The 22,193-nt window shown below is 42.6% G+C and overlaps 1 protein-coding gene across 1 annotated transcript in view; it reads left to right on the top strand.

Moving 5' to 3' along the window:
* Positions 1-21,333, top strand: part of LOC108044192 — a 156,725-nt gene extending 135,392 nt beyond the window's left edge. Inside the window, 16 exon segments of the mRNA XM_044458577.1 lie at positions 3,218-3,510; positions 3,586-3,635; positions 4,095-4,201; positions 5,542-5,628; positions 6,592-6,648; positions 9,796-9,853; positions 10,363-10,460; positions 10,462-10,593; positions 13,106-13,269; positions 14,980-15,061; positions 15,593-15,811; positions 16,716-16,908; positions 17,763-17,908; positions 18,208-18,473; positions 18,548-18,669; positions 19,214-21,333. Of these exon segments, the coding sequence (XP_044314512.1) occupies positions 3,218-3,510; positions 3,586-3,635; positions 4,095-4,201; positions 5,542-5,628; positions 6,592-6,648; positions 9,796-9,853; positions 10,363-10,460; positions 10,462-10,593; positions 13,106-13,269; positions 14,980-15,061; positions 15,593-15,811; positions 16,716-16,908; positions 17,763-17,908; positions 18,208-18,473; positions 18,548-18,669; positions 19,214-20,043 (2,904 nt within the window). The 3' untranslated portion in view covers positions 20,044-21,333.
* Positions 21,334-22,193: the final 860 nt, after the last annotated feature.

Genomic DNA, 22,193 nt, shown 5'->3' with positions numbered 1-22,193 from the left:
ATAAGTACGATATATCTATATCGAAATCCATCTGGCAGGAGCAAAGTTTCTGTCAGTTGGCATTTTCGTTCATTTGGCACTCAAGTACTTGGCAGCTAAATTGCAAATGACTTTATGAATTTGCTGTTACGACTTGGACGAGCTTCGATGACCTTTGAAAGGGGGCGGTCATTGGGATGGATGGTATATGAAGTAATAATCAACCATATAGCTAGATGAAATTGATTCCTCATGAAGCATAAACTCAGAATTGTATAATAAATTTGTGCACGAGCATAATGACTTGTTGAAAGGAAGCAAAACACATACCAGACAATTGCTACAAAACTGAGTCAGTTTAGAGGGCATAACATGTTGATTGATACGAAGACAGCTTTGTGATCCGATCATTTTGCGGCCATATCAGTCTCTGGCCCAGACCCATTTCAATCGAGCATTAAACACACTTTGTCAGTCATAAAAGGGCAAAACACTTTCGTTCCCCTTCATCAAAAGTTGACACTTTGCGAGTTAACCTTTAATGAAAAGGCCAAACAAGCCAGCAGCCTCGAGGGCTCATTGTGAAATTACCCAAAGCGTAAAGAGGGCGAAAACGACAGGAAAAAATAAGAAAATGGAACTCTGGCTGGTAGTAATATGGCCGAAGGCAACAGAACTCTCCCTTTTTCACTGCCATGGCATCCTAGTCAAAGAGGCAATAAGTAGCAAAAATTACGCTAAACGTGGCAATTTCCTCGCAAATTGCACAATATATATACAAAAGCGGGCTCTTATACCCTACGCATGTCTGGGCTGGAGGTCCTTCGTCTACTCAATTTAACTATAGAGAGGAGAATATGCTAAGTTTGTTAGGTGGGAGTACGGATACTCTAGGAAAAATATCACTACAGAAATTATTGATAAGATAATATAGATTTGGTCAAAATAAGCTTAAAATACTTTGAGTACACTTAAAAGTATTGTATTACTTTTTCTTTAAAATCTCTTCATTATTTGAATTGGTAAAAGGTCGTGACTTCTCATTTGGGTGACAAATTGCTGATAACCGTCTACTTAAGCCCGCAACAAAAAGAGTATAATAAGGCACATAGAGCAACGTGGCAGGTATTTTTCATACGTCAAAGTACAACGACGCACCCATAACTGGCACTCTGCAGATGGCCAGGTAAAATCCGGGGCCAGGTGGCAAGCTGAAGCCTGTCAATTTCCACATGGCCCCACATGAAATCGGGGCAGGATTGTTGGTGGAGCGGGGGGCGGGGGGTCATGTGGCAGCGGCAGGAATCGGGCGATATTTTAATGCGTGTCATATTTGATTGATGCCAGCGCGGCACAGCGCAGAGCCGTGGAACAATGTCAAGCGTTTAACATTGCCCCGAGCGCCACTCAAAATGTCAAGGCAGTGGGGTCCTTCCAACCTTTAACCCCCGACCCCCAACCCCCTTAACCTTTATTTCCGCTCTTTTTTCGCCCTGCAAAATTGCCCCTGCAGGTATGGAATGAAAAAGTGCGTAAGGGAAGCCCATTGTTCCTTTGTGCGAGTGTTAGTGTGTGTGAGTGAGTGAGTGCCTCTGTTTTGTGTAATTTAACATGGCAGTTTGTTAACAATTTTATCAGGCCCGAGATGTTTCGCCTACCGAATGAGGGAAATTGCTTCGAGAGCTGTAAATACAGACGCGTATGTTGTGGGGTCGGGTGTGGCCATAATTTATGCCCAGACTAAGTGCATTATGTTTGGCACTCGAGCTTTTAGTTGGCCCCCCTTCCCCCTCTCCCCTGTCGCCTCCCGCTTTCCCCCCGGGCGGACTCAATTATTTGTGGCAATTGGCAGCGGCAGTTGGCGCAACTAATTTGACTTGAGCGGCGTATTGTAGGCAAACAGGCAAACATTTGAGCTCGAACATATAGGCTTTTATTTAATTATGTGAGAGGTACACTATAAAACGAGTTGTGGGCACTTAAGATGGAAATAAAATATATATGACATTATTTTGCTGTATATCAAAACTATCTTTTAACTAACAGAGATACAAATATTTTCTTAAATATAAATATCACGATAAAAACTATTGTTTAGGTCTTAAAACTAATATGATTTTATAACTACCTAACTTAACTGTGATATTGGTCCTTTGGCACCCTACTCGCTTTCACGATTGTCTTTTGTGTAACCCGTAGTTGAGTTATGACAGCTGTGTATTAACCTTAAGTCGAATTAACCCCTTCAATTATTAACCCGGTGAATAGTCGAACCGATAACCCCATCCAACGCCAACATCAATGTAGCATCATTAACCGCTCTGTCTCACCCGGTATTCATCTTATATTAGCCCCACTGTAACCTCAGCACACCCAAAAATAGCATTCATAACACCCCTCCCCACCCACACTCGACTCACTCTGCCGAAAAAAGAAAGATAGAATTTGGCCAAGTGTTTTACGTTCTCTGCTGCTCGTTTCTCGCTCTTTTGCAGGATGGACAACGCGGCCACTTAGAGGGCCTGGCATCCGTCTATTGCGAGTTGCTAATGGCTCCCTTCGGGGACATTTTGTCGGCTCTCGAGCAGGCGCGCCAGGCGGCCTGGGCGGAGCGGAGTCCGCTGCACAGTACCGCCCAGCTGATGGGCGGCGGCGGTGGCGGCGGATGCGGAGGCGGTGGGGCTGGCGGCAGCACGGGCAGCGGCAGCGGCGGTGCGGCCAGCGGTGGCAGCGGCGGGAGCAGCGGCGTCCTGCACCACCGCCAGCAGCACGGCCATCGCGGCCACTCGATGCACGGCGCCGGTCTGCCCAATAGTCATAGCCAGCCCATTTATGTGCCCGGAAAGTACTCGGTATGTATGATGATGACCCCACGGTACCACCAAACTACCCAAACTCTCCCGCCTCCTTAATCACCAACAAACCAAAAAAAAAAAAATAGAAAACGAATGACTCCATTAGCGGTCCCCTAAGGAAAATATTTACAAAATCAACAGAAAGAAAAGAATTTTTCAAAAAAAGAAGTGGAAATTGATGTTGGCGTTGCTTAATAAAAAAAATAACCAAAAAACCATTAAGCATCTATCCGAATAAATTTATTTAATTGTGTGTTAAGAATTGTGTAAATATTTTTAGCTTGCTTGCGTTCTCCACTTTCACTTGCATGTTGTAGTGTGTGTTTAGTTTTCCCGAAAAGTAAACGATAAAATGACTAATTTTTCATCCACCACTTTTTCAGCCCTCTAGTTGTTTGTCCGACAAGGAGGAAGATGAAATCTACGGATTTGGCTATGGCGTCTTTGCACCCCGAGTGGCGCGAGGAGGGTTAACGCAACAGCAGCAACTGCTGCAGCAGCAGACGCTGCAGACGCAGCAGAGCATACAGCAGCAGCAACTGCAACAGCAGCATCAGCAGCAGCAACAGTTACCAATTGTGCCAGGCCAACAGCAACAAGCGGGAGTTGGACCGCATCAGCATCAGCATCAGACTCTGCCACCGAATGTCGCCCATTTGAACTTTGTGCAGCAAAAGTGAGTACAAGATTCTGAATAGTTCGAATTCTCTTTATTGAATCTTAATGCTAACAATAATTCTTTATCATTCAGCTGCCTGAGTCCCCGCTCTGCTTATTTTTATGAATTTCCACCGACAGCTGGTAAGTTGAATAAAGAAAATCCTGTGAAGCAAAGTCCTTAGCCTTGCAGAAGATTTAAAAAGCCAAAGGCTAAGAAGCCAAATAATACACTATAATTTTAATATTATAAAAAAGCAATCACTGCTTGAAGCCAAGAAGATCTAAAACTAAGTTTAAAATTGTTTTTTCAATTTAAAAAATCAAAAAGTTAAACGAATTAAATTGCTTAAGTAAATTCAGATATTGCTAAATTAAAATTCACTCGCAAAGAACGTTATAATGCATGTAAACCCTACCTTATTTATTTAGTTTAAATAGTGTTATTTTGAACAGTAAAGTTGTAATAAAACGTATGACTCCCTCTGCAAGGGTTTGGAGATGCGGAAAAGGGAAATATGTAAATCAGCCGCCGACTTCAATTCCCTTTACTAATTCCATTTCTTTCCTCTTTTTCCCCAACTTCTTCCCCGCGGTTTTCAGAGGGTCGCGAGACAAAGAAACGCACCACACTGGCCCGACTGCTGAAAGGCTTGAAGACTGTCAATCGACGGGATCGGAACAATCAACAAAATGGCGCTCAGGCCAGGGTAAGTAAAGTACTCCCTTCATCCTTTTTCCCCAGGATTTTCCCCCTTTTCTTCACTTCCCTTCCCTTCCCAACCCTCAACTGAAACTCATTTTCGCGCTTCGTTTTATGACCGCAAGCAAATTGTTTGTCCTGTCCCGCAAGTTTTTGTCCCCAGCCTTTCATTTGAATCAACTGCTGCGGTAATTCTTTCAATTTATTTGCTCGCATTTCGTTCGGTTTCCTTTCCTCGAATTTCCTTCTTCTAGGCTGCCATTTTATGACTTTCTGCGTCTTGACTTGAATATTCCGCAGTGCTCTGTGTAGTATACTTAATCTTGGCCCTGGGGACATGTAAATTTTTATGCGCGGCGCGCAGCTTCTCCTTTTCTGCCAGCTGAAAAGGTTAAAAATGTTTTGCCAGCGGCCATGTCTACATTGCCACTTCTCATCCTGGCTGCAACAGCACCACCAGTTTCCTTCCTCCCCCTTCAGAAGTTGTTGTACACTCGCTTTATCTGCGCCGCTCACAAAGGATTCATTCAGCGCCTTTGATTAGAGCAACCTTTGGGGAAAAGCATCGGGATCGGGAGACGGAGACGATGGAGCACAGCTGGAACTGGCGAGGCACTATTCTTGAGCCTGGCAATGAAACTGCGGCCAGGAGCAGAGATAACGTGGAACAGGACGGCGACGCTGCTCATAAATAAGCAAGGACATGCATAAATTTTTCACAAGCAGCACAGAAAAGAATAAATAAAGGCAGGGGAGAAGCGCAAAAAAAAATATAAATAATAAACTGCCGGGGGGAGAAGAAAAAGAAAAATGAAAAGGGGGAAAAGCCAGGACCTGCTACAGATAAGCGCAGGAAATGACTAAGGATATGTGCCTAAGTAGCGGCATCCTACTCAGCCGTTGCCTTTCAAAATATAATTAAACAGCACTCACCTGGCCTTGCGTTCGTTCTCCCACCTGATTTGCTATTTATGATAAGAAAACAAACGCATTAAACAGCGACCCGAGCAGAAGGGTCGAAGGGCGACCCTAACCTGACCCTTGACTCGTTATTAATTAAAAATTAAAGCCCCGCTGAAAGGTGTGAAATATAAAATGGCGTTCCAATGGCGATAAAGCACGATGCTGGACTGGCTTGGCTCGGCCCGACCCTCTTTCAAGTAGTCCTTGATTTATGGGTAGCCTTTTACCTCCCTTTCCCTCCCCCGCCACTCCCCTCCCATAACCTTTGTGCATACTTGAGAAAGTTAATAAGCCAGCTGGGCGATTGACGGCATAGCACCTTGCTCGGCCTGAAAATGAATTTAAAACTTAGTCCTAAATTGATTCTGTTCTCATTTCTTGCAGGCGGCCAACGATCGTCTGAGGCACTTTCAAATGATAAACGGCGGCGCCGGCGGACAGCAGCACAGTTTCGAGGAGACAATCCACAGGGTGAGTACAATGAGAAGGTAGATAAACCAAATGGATGTACATTAAAAAACATTGTGAGAGAAAAGATACATTTAAGAAGAATTTCGAGCTGATTCAAAAAGTCTAGACGGCAAAAAATAAGGAATATATTTTATACATAAAATCTCCTCTTTATTTAAAAACTATGTTTCTTGTTTAAAAATGCGTATGCTGGTGGGATGTTTGGTTGGTTAGAATGGAATAGTCGCATAAATATTTATGCAGCAAATTTAACAAGCTGATGTTGCTGCTGTGTTGCCGTGCTTCTGTATTGCAACAGCTGCGACAGCCAACAAAATTGTGCTGCAACAAAAAAATTTGCACAAACTGCAACAGCAGCAACAACAACAACAGGAGTAAACTTTCGCACACCACCCAAAGAACTCAAACCCCCTCTTTTTGACTGCATTTGCAATGCAATTTCAACACGAAAGCTGCGGCTGTTGCTTTTGAGCACGTTTACCTGTAATAGCATGCCACCAGCAACAACAATTGCAGAAGGAGTGCCGCGTGGAAAGAGGACGCGGCAGCGTGTGGATGCATGCAACATTTAAAAGTTCATTGCCGTCAACATTCATTATTAATGACAGCGCGCACGGCGCCAAACTAAAAACAAGCAGCAAAATGCAATCAACGGCGACAGCAGCAGCAACAACAGACAGACAGCAGCAGCAGTAGCAACAGCAGCAGCAGCAGCAGCAACACCTGCAGCAGCAACATCAGCAACACCTGGAGCAACAGCAGCTGTAACAGCGACAACAACACTAGTTAGAAAATGCATAATGCATAACCAAACATCCCCAATTCAGAGGCGCCCCATTTCCATTTGCTCTACATGAAAGTATACTTTAAATTTTCGTTTGCCAAGAAATTAGTTGGCGCATTCATAAATAAACAAAGTCACTCAGCAAACGACTGGAGCTAACAAGCATTTTCCAATTGCAGTTGAAAGTACAAGAGGCCATGCGGAAAAAGGAAAAATTTCAACGTGAACACGAGGAGGTAAGTGACTTGAACATATCCAGTTCTCTACATATCCAAATATCCTGACCACATGGCAAAGATTTATGCCTTCAAGATGTCTATTCTAAAATTGATAAATGCGAATGGCAAACATTTGCAGTGGCCAGGGATAAATCAAGCATATTTGTTCTGGGCACTTTTCACAAATTAAATAAACATAAAACACTCACAGCCCAAGGGTTGACCGAAATGGTTGTGATCTGGTAGGCTGCACTATTAATTTCACAGATTTCGTAGCCTTATATTTGCATGCATTAAATACACAAACGGAAGAAACAGTTGCAATTGCACAGGCCAAAATGTTTTGCTTGCTTTTTCTTGCCTTCCAGCGTACAGTGCGTTTTGGTGTTGTAAGAAGGCTTTTGAGGATGAATAGCTTATCCAAAATGGTATCATTTTGAATAGGAAAGCAATTTATTATCAACCTAAAATCTAAATGAACCAGGAGTTTAGGAAAGTCCAAAGGTTTTAGTATTTACTTTTTATTTTAAATCATAGTTAAGAGTCCCTAAAAGAAATGACCTATTTTTGTATGTATACATTAATTTTCATAACCTCACCCACAAAAGATAATAAAATGTACGTGTACCATAAAGAGCCTATAAACTTCTTGATACTTTTTGCAGCTATGGAAAATCCATTCATAAAAATTTGCTTAATTATGAGACATAAATGCAAGCAACTTATAGTGTCGACACGCACTGTTTGCATTCGTATTTGTTTTGGCAATATATAAATGCTACGACTTCTACATGCACAAGCCAATTAAAAAAGCTATTAAAAATATTTGATATAAAAACAGCAATTATTCCAAGGCATAAAAGCCTGAAGACCAGGCCAAAAGCTCGAGCTACCAAATAAATGTGTGTGCGAGAGTGAGTGGCGAGCAAACATGCAAAACAGACGCAGACAAAATGTTAAGCACACAGATACTCACCCACACACACACACACACACACACTGGCGCACCCCAAAACGAAGCAACAAAAACAATGAAGTGCAACGTGGCGAATGATAAACTTTGGTCTGTCATAAAAAAAAAATTACTTTCCACACTTTCGTTGTCCAAACGAGGGACATGATAAAAACGGATGGGCGTGTCGGTGAAAGAGAGTAACTTATTTATTTATATGCCAAGAGAATTAAATGTGAAAGCCGAGCAAAACATTTCTTGTTGATTGCTTGATAATTCAGACTGATTGATAATATAAACCCCGGTTCAGCCTAAGCTTTGGGTAAAACCGAGATTTTTCCTTGACTTAAAACCGAAATCGATTAGGGAAATCATTTCTCCCACAACACTGAACATCTTCAATCAACTTGGCAGCAGCAGGCACAGTTAATTATGCCAGTTATCAGGCTCAATGATGGATGCACAGCATGCTGATGCGAACATATACACGCAAAACTCAGATATACAACTGCACTGAGAAAAAATCATCTTTTCATTGTTTATTTTCATTCTAGTTATAATACCCTTGCATAGGGTTAAAAAGTCCCAGTCAATTTCCGATCAACAGCCACGTCGATTTAGCTTTTCATGGTAATAATATTACTTGCGACTTGGATCCTATGATCAAATTTGGATAGTGAAAGCAACGATTAAGTTAATCTTGATGCAACACTTGGCATGACAATAAGACACTTTAAAACTGATATGATTATCTGATGTTTTTTTCCTGTGTACTCACACAAATTGCGTTGGTGCACGACAATTTGTCGACTGTTTGCCAGTCCAGGAAAGTGTGTGCTTCTAAGCAAGGGCAATAATTTTTGTGCATAAATGAAAAGCACACAAGAGGTGGGGCAAGGATATATAGGAGTTCGGTGAGTGTAGGGGAGGGGCCAGGGGTGTCACATTGTTATTGTTGTTAGTGCTGATGCTACTGCTGCTGCTTAACTTGTGCAAACAACATTCTGTTTGTCTAATTGTAATTGCTGTTTTTGCAGCCCCCCACATGGCAAGCAGGCTGCTCTTCCGGCCTTGTTTTCCATTTGGTCAGGAAAAGCTGGAATGGAAAAAGAAATTTTTGTTGTTGTATGTATGTCTAGTACCGAGCAACATGAAATATTTATGATGGGAGTGGGCTGGAAATTCTGTTTTCTTTTCTTTTCCTTTTTTTTTTGGGGCCCTTTGCATTTGGCCTGGCAATTAAGCAGGCGGCCCCCAAACCTTAGATGTGATTAGAATTGTAAGAAAAGATGCTGGGTCTTCTTGGCCACGTAAATTTCAATTTGGTAACGGTAACATCTAACCAATTGTGTGGGTGAGGACTATATAACACGACCCACCCACTGCCATTTGAATGCATTTTTAATGCTACTGGCCAAAAAAGCTTTTAGCTAATTTTTCAGCGCCCCGCTTTTATTGCCGACTGTTACTCTATTTCTGTTTTGCTGTTTGTTTGGGCGGCCCTGGCATGCTTTTCGCTATCCGGCAGTCAGAAACATTTTCATATATGCTCTCAGAATTAGTATGCAGCGCACACAGAATGCCATTATGCTGCAGGACACTCAGGACATGCCGTGCCCAAAAACAGAAAAATAGTAACAAGCATCACATTCTAGTAGTTCGCTCTGCTTGCGCTGGGAAAATTGTTTTAGTTTTCAAATGGAATTTTGTAATTTTAACGCCTTTGCCTGAGACTCTGAGACTCGGAGACCGACTGACTTGGCTAATAAGATGCCAGCTGTAGAAGTACAAGGAGCTCGATAGCCCGAAAGTTGACAACATTTCGTCCTTTCATTTCGCACAGCAGTCACGTTTGGCATGCAGACAAAGTGCTGCCCAAATACGAGCAAACATGCATACGAATACGAATACGAGGACCCCGGGCGAAGGCGTTGACTTTAACATTTAGTTTTATTTAGTTATAGTCTGGCTGAGGGTGCCAAAAAGTTGTCAAAATGGTGACAAGACTTTCTCTGACCATATAAAGTTGGAACATTGCTGATTGGCCTTGATTGAAATAAAGCTAGTCTGGTGTTTGGTCAAAGGAAAAACTTATATATACTTAACTAAATTAAATACCAATAGTGAAAAGTGCCCAAAACAAAATAGGCTTAATTATGCTAAATTATTATTATTTTTTTAATACTAATGAACCTTTCATCTCTGTTTGATAGATCCTGCGTGACATTCGACAAGGACTGTTGCAAATGAGTCGAGGAGAAGGACGCATGGGTAAGTCATAACAAAAAGAGCACAAAAGATGGATAAAGGAAAACTAGTGGAAAAGAGGAAAATCTAAGCGAGTGCCCCAAAAAGTATGAAGCCAGGAATTTTACACTTGAAGTGCTTCTGTTGCAAGTTGCAACTGCCTGCTGCAATAGCAAAAGAGGGCGTGGCCCGTCCGCCCGTCTGGCGAGCGTCACATGCATAAGCGAGCATAAAATCTTATGTCCGTTTCCGGACCAGAATCCGAACATAAGCCCCGGACCACGGACTCCAGACTCCAGACTCCGGACTCCGGAGCAACTTGCTCGGCTCGCATGTGGCAAATGGCATTGCAAGTTTTGTGTGCAACGTGGCGTATAATAATATTGTGTTGCAGCCAGTCTGCTGGCTCTGCACATTTTTCGGGGCGCTCGCAAAAAGTTTTTAAAGTTTTCCTTCTCCCCGCTCCCTTATTTCCTTGGATCTAATCCTAAGCCTTACTTGCGGCTGCTAAACTCGGTTTATTCTCCTTCCAGACGATACGTACATGTACGACGAGGCGCTGAGAACGGGCGGTGGCATGGGCATCGCCGGACTGGGCATGCCCATCGGAGTGGGCGGCGGCGGAGGAGGCGGGGGGAGCGGCACATTATGCGGTGAGTGCGCTGCATCATCAAGGTCATTGGTATGACGAGCCGCCCTACGAGAGCGATCCCGATGACTTTCTCATGGCCGGGCTCAACTGCGGACCAGCTGCCACTATTCAGGTGAGTGTCGTTCTTAACGTAGTATTTTAAAATAAGACCCTTTTTAATAGTATAAGTAAGAGTAAGCTGAATAAGAATTTAAAATACCACCTTTGGGTTTTAAATAAGTGATATATAATTTATTTCCAAGGCTTATTCTTCGAATGATGTAAAATAAGATATTTTTCTTAAAAGAAAGATACAAGAAGTTTTAAATATAGAATATATTTAGATAAAAGATTAATTTATTCATTTTTTAAGATGTCCGGTTAGAGCTAAGCTTTGAATAATAATACTTTGTATTCAAAATTTAAAAAAGGAAGAAACAATTTAATTAGAATAATGTAAAATGCATAAGAAAAATTCTCGCAGCCGTAAATCAGTGTTTTTCATGTGATTCTTGACATTTCTATGACCCGTTCAATGCGGCTTGTGTCAACCTTCAAAAAAAAAAGAATTGGCAGCGGCAACATTGTCGCAGTTGCAATCACATTTGAAATTTATGCGCCGCATCCTGTGACGCCGTTAATCCTGGTTTGTGGGCGGAGGACTCCTTCGAGCCGAGGGCCAAAACCCGATCCAATACCAGTTTCCATACCAATTACAGCTGCAACCCGCTTTGATTTCTCTGTGGAATTTGCCAGCCACAAAAGTTGTGAGGGAGTTTCCTCTTCCATATATATATACATTTTTTTTCCCCGTTGAGTTTTCGGTTTTCTTCAGCGATTTTCGCTTTGTGGCTTTCTTCTATTTGCTTTATTAAATTATACGCTGAATATATTTTTGTGCTGGCGCATTGATTTCTACCCACTTCGATTTGTATGTCCATGTCCTTTGGCATTTCGTCGTTCCTTTGCCTGTGTGCATAACTCCAGGACAAACTGCGACTCGAACTCACTTTATTTTTATTGACAGTCAAAAAGTGCATAATTCCTGTTGACTTGCTCGACTTTGACTCTCCCAGTGTGGCTGTGGATTGATCCCCTGGATGGAGAGACGGGGGCGAAGTGGGATGGGAAACTTTGCGAAAGACGTCGCCGTCTTGAGACTTTTCCTTTTGCATAATTTTCTTTGCCCCTTGATTTTTTTTTTTTGCACTGCGTTCCCGGGGAGTTGCGCTTTTGTTGGAACGCATTAGGCAAGTTATCGGGGGAATTTGTTTTCTTAGTCAATTGAAATCACTCAGCGCTGAAGCGTTCGAGGCATTCGAGGCGGCCCAACTCTCAGGGGCCTTTTGTGCGGGCCTCTTTCGGTTTTCAGCCGCTTTGATGTGGCCACGAAATTTGTTTAAAATTGAAATGAAACTTTTGCGGTTCCCGAAAAAGGTTAAGCTCGCAGTTGTGGCTGCTTAACGGAGCGAAGTAGCCGGAGATAATGCATTGAAATTGAATTGTTGGTTTTGGGTCCGGCCTTTGATCAGAAACCGGACCCACAAACATTTCACATGATACGCGGCTCTCTATGTCATCAAACCAATTCCAGCCGAGTTTGCATACCGAAAATATTGTGGATTAAACCAACCCGAAAGGCGAAAGAACCTTTAGCACTCCCGCCGATACGCTTGGTTCACAAAATCTAATTCGGATTGGAGTATTTTTTCATGCCCCCATGCGCAACCCAAAACTTTAGCTGCATTGCCTAAATTAAAAACGAGAAAACTTTGCAATTTCCGTTGGCAAACAACCATACGCAAAAAAAAATGCGAGAAAAGAAAACCAAATTTGTGTTCACTAAATTTAAAATTCCAAGCTGAAACCGGCAGCCACATCAAATCAGTGCAACAACAACAACAAGTAAAAGTACAGTGGAGCCAGCCGCAACAGCAAATAAACTCGCTCCTCTCTCACGGCCTCATAAAGTTTTATAACTTTGTTAATTTTTCATAATTTTGTTGCTCTACAGCGGCCAACAAATTCTACTTGAATGCTAATCCCATGTTGTGCGCACTCTATCTCCCTCTCCTTTTACGGATATGTGCACTGAACGAAGTTGTCGAAAATGCCGTAAAATAAGAGAAACAAAAATATATTTAAAATCAAAGATATTGAATACTTTAAACTTTTTAACTTGGGTTTCTCTTACGAATACTTTAATCAAAGTACTTACGCATAGAATTTTAGTAGCAGAATAGAGATTAAAGTGTGATGGAATGTATGATTTTCTGTAAATGTTAAACAAAGTTTTAATATATATACCCAAGAAAAGGTAATATTACCGACAGCAGTTCTACCCAAATAAAGACTTGAATTCTAATCCGAAATAATCGAGTGTATTTTTCTCCATCAACCTGAAAGTGGGTTGTAAACCACTTAGCGTGATCCATTCACCATTAGATTTTTATTATTATTAAGTGTTGGGCAGTATTCAACACATTAAATTATTATTAAATAGTATTTAACCCATTTTTATTGTGTGCAATCCTAGATGCAAAATTTCTTATTACAACTTTTTTGTTTCTCGATTTTAGATGGCGTTTTTCCCCCAGTGTATGTATGCCCCTCACTCACGGTTTTCTTCTCCGCTTTTTTTCCAGGGTGGCCGAGTGCGCTTCTCGAACAACCGCGAGAGCACGGGCGTAATTTCATTAAGATCCGCCGGAGATATTTCATTGCCGCAACGTGGACCGCCGCGTAGAGGTCTTATCGTGCCGCAGCAGCCGCCAAATCCACCGACAATAATACCCTTAACGCACGCCAGGTGAGTTCGGCCCGCGGGGCAGGAAGTATCAAGTGGATCCCAAGTGGGGACCTCGGGGGTGCGGGGCAGTGGCCGGCCGGTTGTTGATTGCCATTATTATTTGCAGTTGAGTTTATGGCCAAAGGGCCGACACGAAGGTGGCGCATTAATAAATAAACTGAAGCCCGTACCCGCCGACCTTCAGAGTGGGCAGTTATGATATGGCAAACACAATTGCCGAACCCTTTTCCGCACTTCAAAGGCGTGGGAGTGGGAGGGATCATTGAACCATAAAACTGTGCCACAAACGAGCCCAGTCTGGCGTGAAAAGGTCCAGCTTTTGGACCAGCAAACACTAATAGCTGGCCAAGGCGAAAGCAATCAAACAGCTCAAGTCTGGTGGCCATCTCGTATTTATTTGTCAATCGGAAAAGGTGCACAGGCCCCAAACTCCAGACAGACAGCAAAAAAAAAAGCAAAAGGGAAAAGGGTAGACTTCACTTCATTAGTGCGGTTATCAACGGTCTGCAGCCAGCCGATTGAATAAACGAATGAATGAATGAATGGGGGCTTGAATGAGGGAATTAGTGAGTGACTGAGTGAGTGAGTGAGTGACGAACGAGGAAGGAGGAACCAGCTTGACTGGCAGACGGCACACATATCGAAACGCATCGATGCGAAAGTCATCAATTTCATATTGTTACGCATGCCACACTCTCGATATATACACGGATCCTGGGTCCTGGGTCCAGGATCCTTCTCGCAGGAGAAGAGGTATTCGAAAGCAATAAGAGCAAGACAGCGACAGGCCGGAGACACTTGAATGAAATGGCATTATTGCTACTTCAACGCCAATCCACAAGTCAGAGCGCCAGCTCCTCAATCAGCCAGCTAGGTAGACAGCAGCCCAGGGGTTGAGTGAGAAAAATCCTGAGGGGGGAGTGCGAGATGGAAAACGCCACCCTGCGTTTTCCACACGTACGCATACAAAAGGACTTGCTGAAATAACTTATACGCCTCGTGCGCCGCTGGGGCCACAAACGAGCCAAACGAAAAGAAAACTTTTTCTTCTCACGAAATGCGAGGGAAAACCGGTAGAATGGGAAAACGAAGGTGGAAAACAAACAGCAAAGGCAACCAAAAGTGAAAATCTCAACAGTGTTGAAGCGAAATGGCAAAGGAAAACCTGCCAAGGAAAAAATAAGAAAAAGATATCAAGTATTTATTTATATGACCTTTGTTTGCCACTCGACCTCGGGTCGTGTATATCTCAACCTCTCGCCCCACACCTTCCTTTCCTTTCGGTTATTGTTTGCCATCAAAATGTTTGCCGTTTTTCGATTTTAAAGTTTATTTTTGGCCATTATAAGGGGGCAATTTTCAGACCAGGTTATTCCATTGATATGACGCATAAAGAAGATTTCTGTGCAAAGGAAAAAAGAAGAGAAGTGAAATGTATATTATTTGGATGAGATTAAATTTGTATTTTAATAGACAAAGCACAGTAGGATGGGTGAAATAAACACTTTAATCCGCTTAAAGCTTCGAGAGAGCAGTTGTGATAAGATAAGTTATACAGTTTTTAATTAAATCATCTTTGTTCAGAGTTTGGAACTTAAATGAGCACAAAGCATGGGACTTTAAGAAAGAATAAAAATATAAAATGGCTTAATGAAATTATTATTTAAATTGGATTATTCTTTGGCTAATATTTATAAATTTTTATTGCAGATCTCATGATCGTGAAAGCGGCGACTATGCGGGCTCCATCTCAGACCTCCAAAGCGTTACCTCCAGGCTCAGTGCGGTGTCGGTAAGTGCAGGAACTGAGTTCCATTCGGATCGGGCTCATTTAACTTGCAGCTTTGGTCGCTCCTCCGACTCCGATTCCAATTCCAAACCCCGCTTTGCAACTGCATCTGAATGCGTCTAAATTGATTAAGTGCTCTTTGTGACAAACAAACTTCGCATTTGGCCAATGTCGTCTGGTCGAAAATGGACGATAGCAGAAATGCACGTAGATAGAGGGAAATAAAAACGAGCGGACGACCGAGGAACGCACACAAACTTGAAAAGCTTTTTAGCCAAGTTTTTCCCCAGGCTCCCCCTCCCCTGTCCCGTTTTTAGTATTTTTTCCTTGTTTTCCCGGAGTCGGAGTTGGCACTTAAGCCAGCTAAACGTTGTCGGAATACGAACGGCAAATGCTATTGGTTTGGATTTGGGATGTGGGTTGCGGGGTAGGGACTGCGACCATTTCATTTGCAAAGTTGACTTGCTCTAACTTGGCTAATATGGAAACGCACTCAATCCGCTTTTCTACCACCGTCTCCCCCTCCTCTTTCAGATTGGCACCAACAACTGCACGGCCCGCTACAGGACGCTGAGCGGCGGAATCGGGGAGTCGCCCTCGCTGTCGCCCAGTCCGTCGTCGGATTACGAGGACATCGGAGTGACCCGGGGTCACGGATGCCTGCCGCCCAGCCTCCTGGCCGCGAAGGCCAAAAAGAACGGACTGCCGCACGGCAAGGCGAACACCATTTGCCAGAAGGCCACGGTGCATCATGTAAGTTCATTAAACGCTAATGCCAGAGGAAAACAGATTTCCGCAGAAGGAGAAGTGCATCGGGCGAGTGGAGCTGGAGTCACGGAGATTTTGTTGACACATTTTCTAATTAGCCGCTGGCCAATGGCGGTTTGCATATGCAATTGCCTTCAACTAGACCTCGGCCTAAGCCTCATAATGGCCCCGCTCGACCTAAACTCTTTGCCGCGACATGCACTCTAAATGCAAATGCCAGTTTAATGAGTTTTTATGGCCGCTTGCACTGTTTGGCGGGGTCGTAAAAGTGAAAGTTCAGCTCGAAAAACTTTCGATGCGAGTCGAGGCCTGCCCAAAAATATGAGCAAAGTTTTTGGTGTCCAGCATCAGAAGTTAAAGGCTTAAGGCAAAGCAAAACTAATGCAATCCGGTGTCTAAAACCATAAATATCACACAGAAACATTTATTTTACAAAAAGCATATATTCAGTTTTAGTATTTTTTAGTTTTTAACTTTTTGAATAAATTTTAAAAGACCAGTTTTTTTACCTTAGCCGTTTAATTCAAGTCTTTCCTATCTTTATCTTGTTTTTTAAATGAAAACGCATGGATATTTTACACATTTATAAAATTTAAATTAATGGAAATAAATTCCAACATTTTACTAGCATATGAGTTACACTTTATTTTCTGTGTACGCAAACCTAGTCTCATGCTCACTTCTCCTCCCCTGCGTATTGGTATGTTCGTTTTAAACTTTTTAATGATTTAACTAACAAAACTTTCCTGCTGTTCTTGTTCTGTTTCTGGTGCTCCCCTTCGACATGCAATTTATTGCACAACGCTGACGACGACGATGTCGACGCAACAACCAAAACACACGGAAAAAATGGATAACTTTCACTACGGCTCGGCTTGGGGATTGTTAGTCGGGCGAGATGCGTAGCTCGGCAAAGGAAATTGGCGCATTTAATGAGAATGGACGAAACTTTGTTGCCACAAAGGATACGTCGAGGGATTTCAGCAATTCCCAAGATAATACCGACCGTGGCAGCATGAGCGATCAGGCGTTTGCCTGTTCGGCCAGCTCCGTGGAAAGTTTGCCCAGCGCTTCCGGTTCGAGTAAGTAGGAGTATGGATAACGAATACCGGGAGAATGGTTGTGTATCTGCTGGGACGGCTGTGTATCTTTGTCTGAGCTGGCAATTTAGAGTTTTCGGGTTTGATTTTGTCTGCAGCACGGATGTTCATGCTCCTTTCCTTCCCATGGAAAAATTCCCAGACTGCCTTGCTGGCTGGCTTGCATATTGGTCTATTAACAGTTGTAGTTCTTGTTGCGGTTTTTTGTTGCTCCTTCAAATTTCGCAAACTTAATGAATTTTTAATGCACTTGCTGCTGCCGGCCCTGTCAGCCGCTGCTTTTGGGGGTCAAAAGGGGGCCAATTGCCGATGGGCGGGGCAGATTGCAATGTCTGGGGCGTGGTTAAATGAAGGGCAACCGCTTCCTTTTTAATGAACAAAACTTTTGGCCAAATAAAAGGCAACACCGGAGTAGGACGATAGGGGGTGGCAACTTTGAAAAGTGCAAGGAAAAATACTTTATTTTTCATGTGGCCAGGACACAAAGCAAGGATTAGCCAAAAGCTTTGGCCAGCAAACCAAACAAAAGCAACGCAAAGAAAACAACAGCACAGAAAAATAATGGAAAACTTCAAGTGCATATTTGAATATTTTCGGGGGCCCAAGTGTGTGTTGGTGTGTGTGTAAAAATATTTGAAAAGTTTTTAATTAACCAAACGAATGAGTGTGAGTTCGGGCATGCATGCATGGCTGGGTGTTTGTCCCAAGTAAATTCCTTAGGTCCTGCGGCTAATTGGCTGTGGGCGCATTAATTGGAAATTTGCCAGGACAAACTTTGGCCCAAAAAAGGCAGGGTAAATATTTATCAATCTCCCTTCGAATCCTTTCGCCCACAGGTACCCAAGCGCTGGTTCGTCCTGGCAGTCCGCACAGCTCGATTTCGGCCGAGGATCGCACCTCGACGGCCAGCTGCATCTGCAAGGCCAAGGCTCTCGTGGATAGTTTGCCCAATCCCTACGACAAGGAGGCACTCAAATTCAAGGTAAGTTGGTCTAGGTTAGTTTGAAACTTTGGTGAGGGAACACTTAATGGCTTACCGAGATAGAAATCGCTTATTAACAATTCAGTAATCTATTAACTTTCTTGACTCTTAAAACGTAAATATTTTGCTTACCCAAATCCTATTAAGAGTGGTGTAAAAACATTTCCTAAAGCTCGTTTATTTTTAATTTTAAGTTGCCCTCCTAAAACCATGTTTTTTGCCTTACAAGTAGCTTTCTTAACTCCCAAAAGGATTTCTCGGAGCATGCTAATCTAATAATATTGTTCTCCCATCTGCAGAAGGGCGAGCTTATTGATGTGCTGTCGATGAATGCCTCGGGCATTTGGAAGGGACGATGTCACGGCCGCGTGGGCCACTTCAAGTTCATCAACGTGGAGGTGCTCCCCGAGCAGCGCATGAAGAACTCCAGCAGCAAGACCCTGGCCCCCGGCTCCCGGCTGGCCAATCCTGGCAACGGAAGCCACAATGGAGGTCCCTGCTCCGTGGAGGACCTGCTGATTCGCATCGGACTCAAGGAGTACACCTCCGTCTTCGTGCTCAACGGGTAAGTGGTGTAGATGAAACAAATTTACCAACAATATTTTTGTTGGATTGTTTCACCTATCGTTCCATTTGCAGCTACGAGGACCTGGAGCTGTTCAAGGAACTGGAGCCCGCCGATCTGGACTACCTGGGCATTCTCAATCAGGAGCATCGCGCCAAGCTGCTGACGGCTGTGCAGCTGCTGCATGACATTGAATGTAAGTTTTGTCCCAAAAGCTCCTATTAAAATCACTAATTACTGGCACATTTTATGCAATGATTGCGGACTTGATAGTTTGTAAACTTAACCAGTTTTTGGGTTTAGTTTATGATTATTTAATCAGATTGCCAATACTGCTTGTTAAAATTCAATGAAAGTGAAAGACCAACAGTAATAATATTATATGCATGACGAAACAACAAGATAGCTCAAAACCAAAATCTAACGTCACTTTTTAAGGAATTGTGAAATTCTTAATTTTAAATCTTAACTTTATTAGTCAAAGGCATACGATACATTGTATTTTCTATCGGCTCTTCAACACCCCATAAAGCAATTGCTGATAAGTTTATAGTAGCGATAAATTTGGTTTTGTGAACTAGTTTAAAATATTATTACTTGCGTTCACCCATTGTTCGAGTCATTGCTAAACTGAACCAAATATTGTTAAAGCCTAACCTAACCCACTCTCACCTCGTACCAAACACCACACCCATTCACACACCCACGCATACTCACAGCTACAAATTTCGCCCGCACAGGCTCCGATGTGGACATAGCCGGCTCCAGCTCGGAAAATGATGAGGCCCGCCTGAACAACATCAACATCAAGCATGGAGCATCGCCCTTTGGCCGGCGGCACTTTCCCCGCGATTCCGGATGCTACGAGGGATCCCCACTGCCCAGTTCGCAGACACCCACCCAGGCGGTGAACTCGACGGACGAGTCGAACAGCCTGGACGACGTGGTGACCAAGTGCTCCAGCGAGATTATGAAGCGCGTGGAGAGCGCCCGTCGCTGCAAGGACAATCCGTTCAAGGCCACACTGCCGGGCGGAGGCCGCCTCGGCAAGAAGTCCTTTCTCGGCGGCAACGGCCTTATGGCGGACGATACGCTCACGCGTGGAGGGCTTAGCGAGAAGTCGAGCGATTCGGGGGTCAGCAGCAGTTCGCTATCGTCGGGTCCGCTGAAGAGCAGCACTTAACATTTGCCCACCATTCTGGCCCACGAGCTGCTGCTGGGCGTGGGCTCGGGCATGGGCATGGGTCTTGGTCTGGGCCTGAGCCATGGCACCACCGGGACCCTGACGCCCCACGGACTGGCCACCGCCACCTCGCCCACCGCCCATTCGGCGCCGCTGGGTAACATCTGCAACACTCTGCCACATGCACCAAGCTCCTCCTCCGGCGGAGGCGGAGGGCTGTCCTCCTCCATGGCCAGTAATCTGCCACTGAACCGGAACTTGGTGATGCTGCGCAATCACCTGCGCAAGAATACCGGGAGCAGCATTGCCGGAAATGGTGGCGCAGGAGCATCCGGTGTAGGAGTGCAGCTGCTGCAGGATCAGGACGACAGACTGGAGGATCAATAACCCATTTACTACATCAAGTTCTTAGTTTAGTCTCCCGTTGAGTTAAGTGTATTTCAATTGCTGTGATTCGATAGTGAAAACAAAAGGCCAACACGCGTCTTTCAGTTCAAATGTATAGTATGTATAGAGAGAGATAGACAGACAGTTAGGGAAAGAGAACGGTATAGTGGGGGATGTGTGTTTAGAGAGAGAACGATAGAGAGCAGAGTTAGTCAGAGTCAGTCAATCCTTCCTCCGATAATGTTGGCATTTACACAAATATATAACACTTATATATATAAATACAGACTTATATACATACACATCTGCAGAAAAAGAGAAATTTTATATACTTAGAGACGTAACGAAAACGTTTTAGATATTTTGACTATTTTTAGTTAGCCTCAAGCTATGTATTGAATGAGACTTGTTTATTTGCCATTTGTTTACTGTTTAATTGCTTTGTGTATGCATATTTCTCAACGTGATATTGTGAAACGTCCAACTTGAATTGCATTTTACATAGATTCATTTCCAACGTTTTAATAACAGACACACACATAGAAGTTGATTCCTATTTTAAGGCACTAATCTGGGTGCAAGCAATAGACCAATTCAATTTTAACAACCAAACAACAAAATATTTATACACGAAAAGATACAAACATAAGAAGAACAGAACACCAACTGCCATTCGAAACTAATTTTAATTTGTTAAACTCGTATAAGGACAATGTAAAGGGAACGAGTGCATCGTGCGAATCCGTCAGAAACTTGTATAAATAATGCCGAAAATTGCCAAATCGAGCAAAAAAAAGTAATGTACGCTAAGCAATATTTTCAAATCGTCGACTCGTGTCCGGATCGTGTGTACATATATAGGATTGCGATCCAGTTAAGATTTATTATGCCACTTATAGAAGATATCAAAACGTATCCACTATGAGCGATTTAGCGATAATCAAAAGCAGACAATGAAATTAGTCAGGCAGCGCAAATGTTTTTAATCAGTTTCCATCAATTAGTTAAATAAATGAACGAATATTTATCACGGCACAACAACTACGAATAACATATTAAAATTTAAACTGATTAAAATACATATTAGTAGCATAACCTAGCGTAGAGCATATGATTCTAATATAGCAAGTGACTAAATGTAAATTAGTTTATTTGGAGAACGCTTTGACTTCTACTCAGAACGTAATTAAACCTGAACATATTTTGTGAACATAAGATATCGATATTCGTATTGTAACTCAATTAATTCTAATCGCAAATAAATTAAATCAAATTTAAACAACAAACAAATCGCACGTGTTACAGCCAGACGAAGAAAAGGGTTAAATACAGATATATTACGAGGGGATGAGGAATACTGGATTATAGGCATTTTTTAAATTTAACTATCCAAATTACATTTAAGTGTTTCAACTGTAAATTGTAACAAAGTCAACAAAAGAATATTTATATATTTAGAGACGAAATGAGAGGCAACACACAAAACGAACACAACCACACAGCATGTGCTAGCATTTTCTAATTATCACTGTAAAATGATGTAATTTAAAGACAGAATATATAAGCAATATTAAAGTTTAACCTTACAAGGAGCCACAAAATTGATCATTAAGTCAACACATTATAATTGCAAAACAAAAACCAGTAAAATTCCAATACACAAAGTAAAAAAACGAGAGCGCAAACTAAAGTATTCAGAGTTCAGTAAATTTTAGAAGAAATTTTCAAAGAAACCAAAACAAAGTGGTAAAAGATGATTCATGTTTATGCATAAATCAAAGTAAAATTCTTTAAATAAAAATGAACATATCTAAAAAGTAAATAATGTTATTTATTGTTATTATTGGGAGTGAACGGAAATATTGTGGGGAATATTTGGTACCAAGGTATTGAAATAAACAATTTTTATTTAATGGGTTAAGGGAAAGTTAAGTATAGTGTATTATCTTTTATTGACTCTTATTGGCATTGACTTTCCCATACCCTTGGTGTTGCTCTCACTTATTTTTCGATGGAAAAAGCACTACTTAAGGCCACCAGTCCGCTTTTGATCGGGCAAAAAAGACCGCCTCAATGGCTTTAGAAGCAATTTTGACGACACTTTTAGTTCCCGGCAATTGAAAGCTACAGAGTGACCTCGCCAGCTCAAG

Source organism: Drosophila rhopaloa, unplaced genomic scaffold, assembly GCF_018152115.1.
Source record: "Drosophila rhopaloa isolate 14029-0021.01 unplaced genomic scaffold, ASM1815211v1 contig_167, whole genome shotgun sequence".
Taxonomy (NCBI): Eukaryota; Metazoa; Arthropoda; class Insecta; order Diptera; family Drosophilidae; genus Drosophila; species Drosophila rhopaloa.
This window is presented reverse-complemented; position numbering and strand designations above follow the sequence as displayed.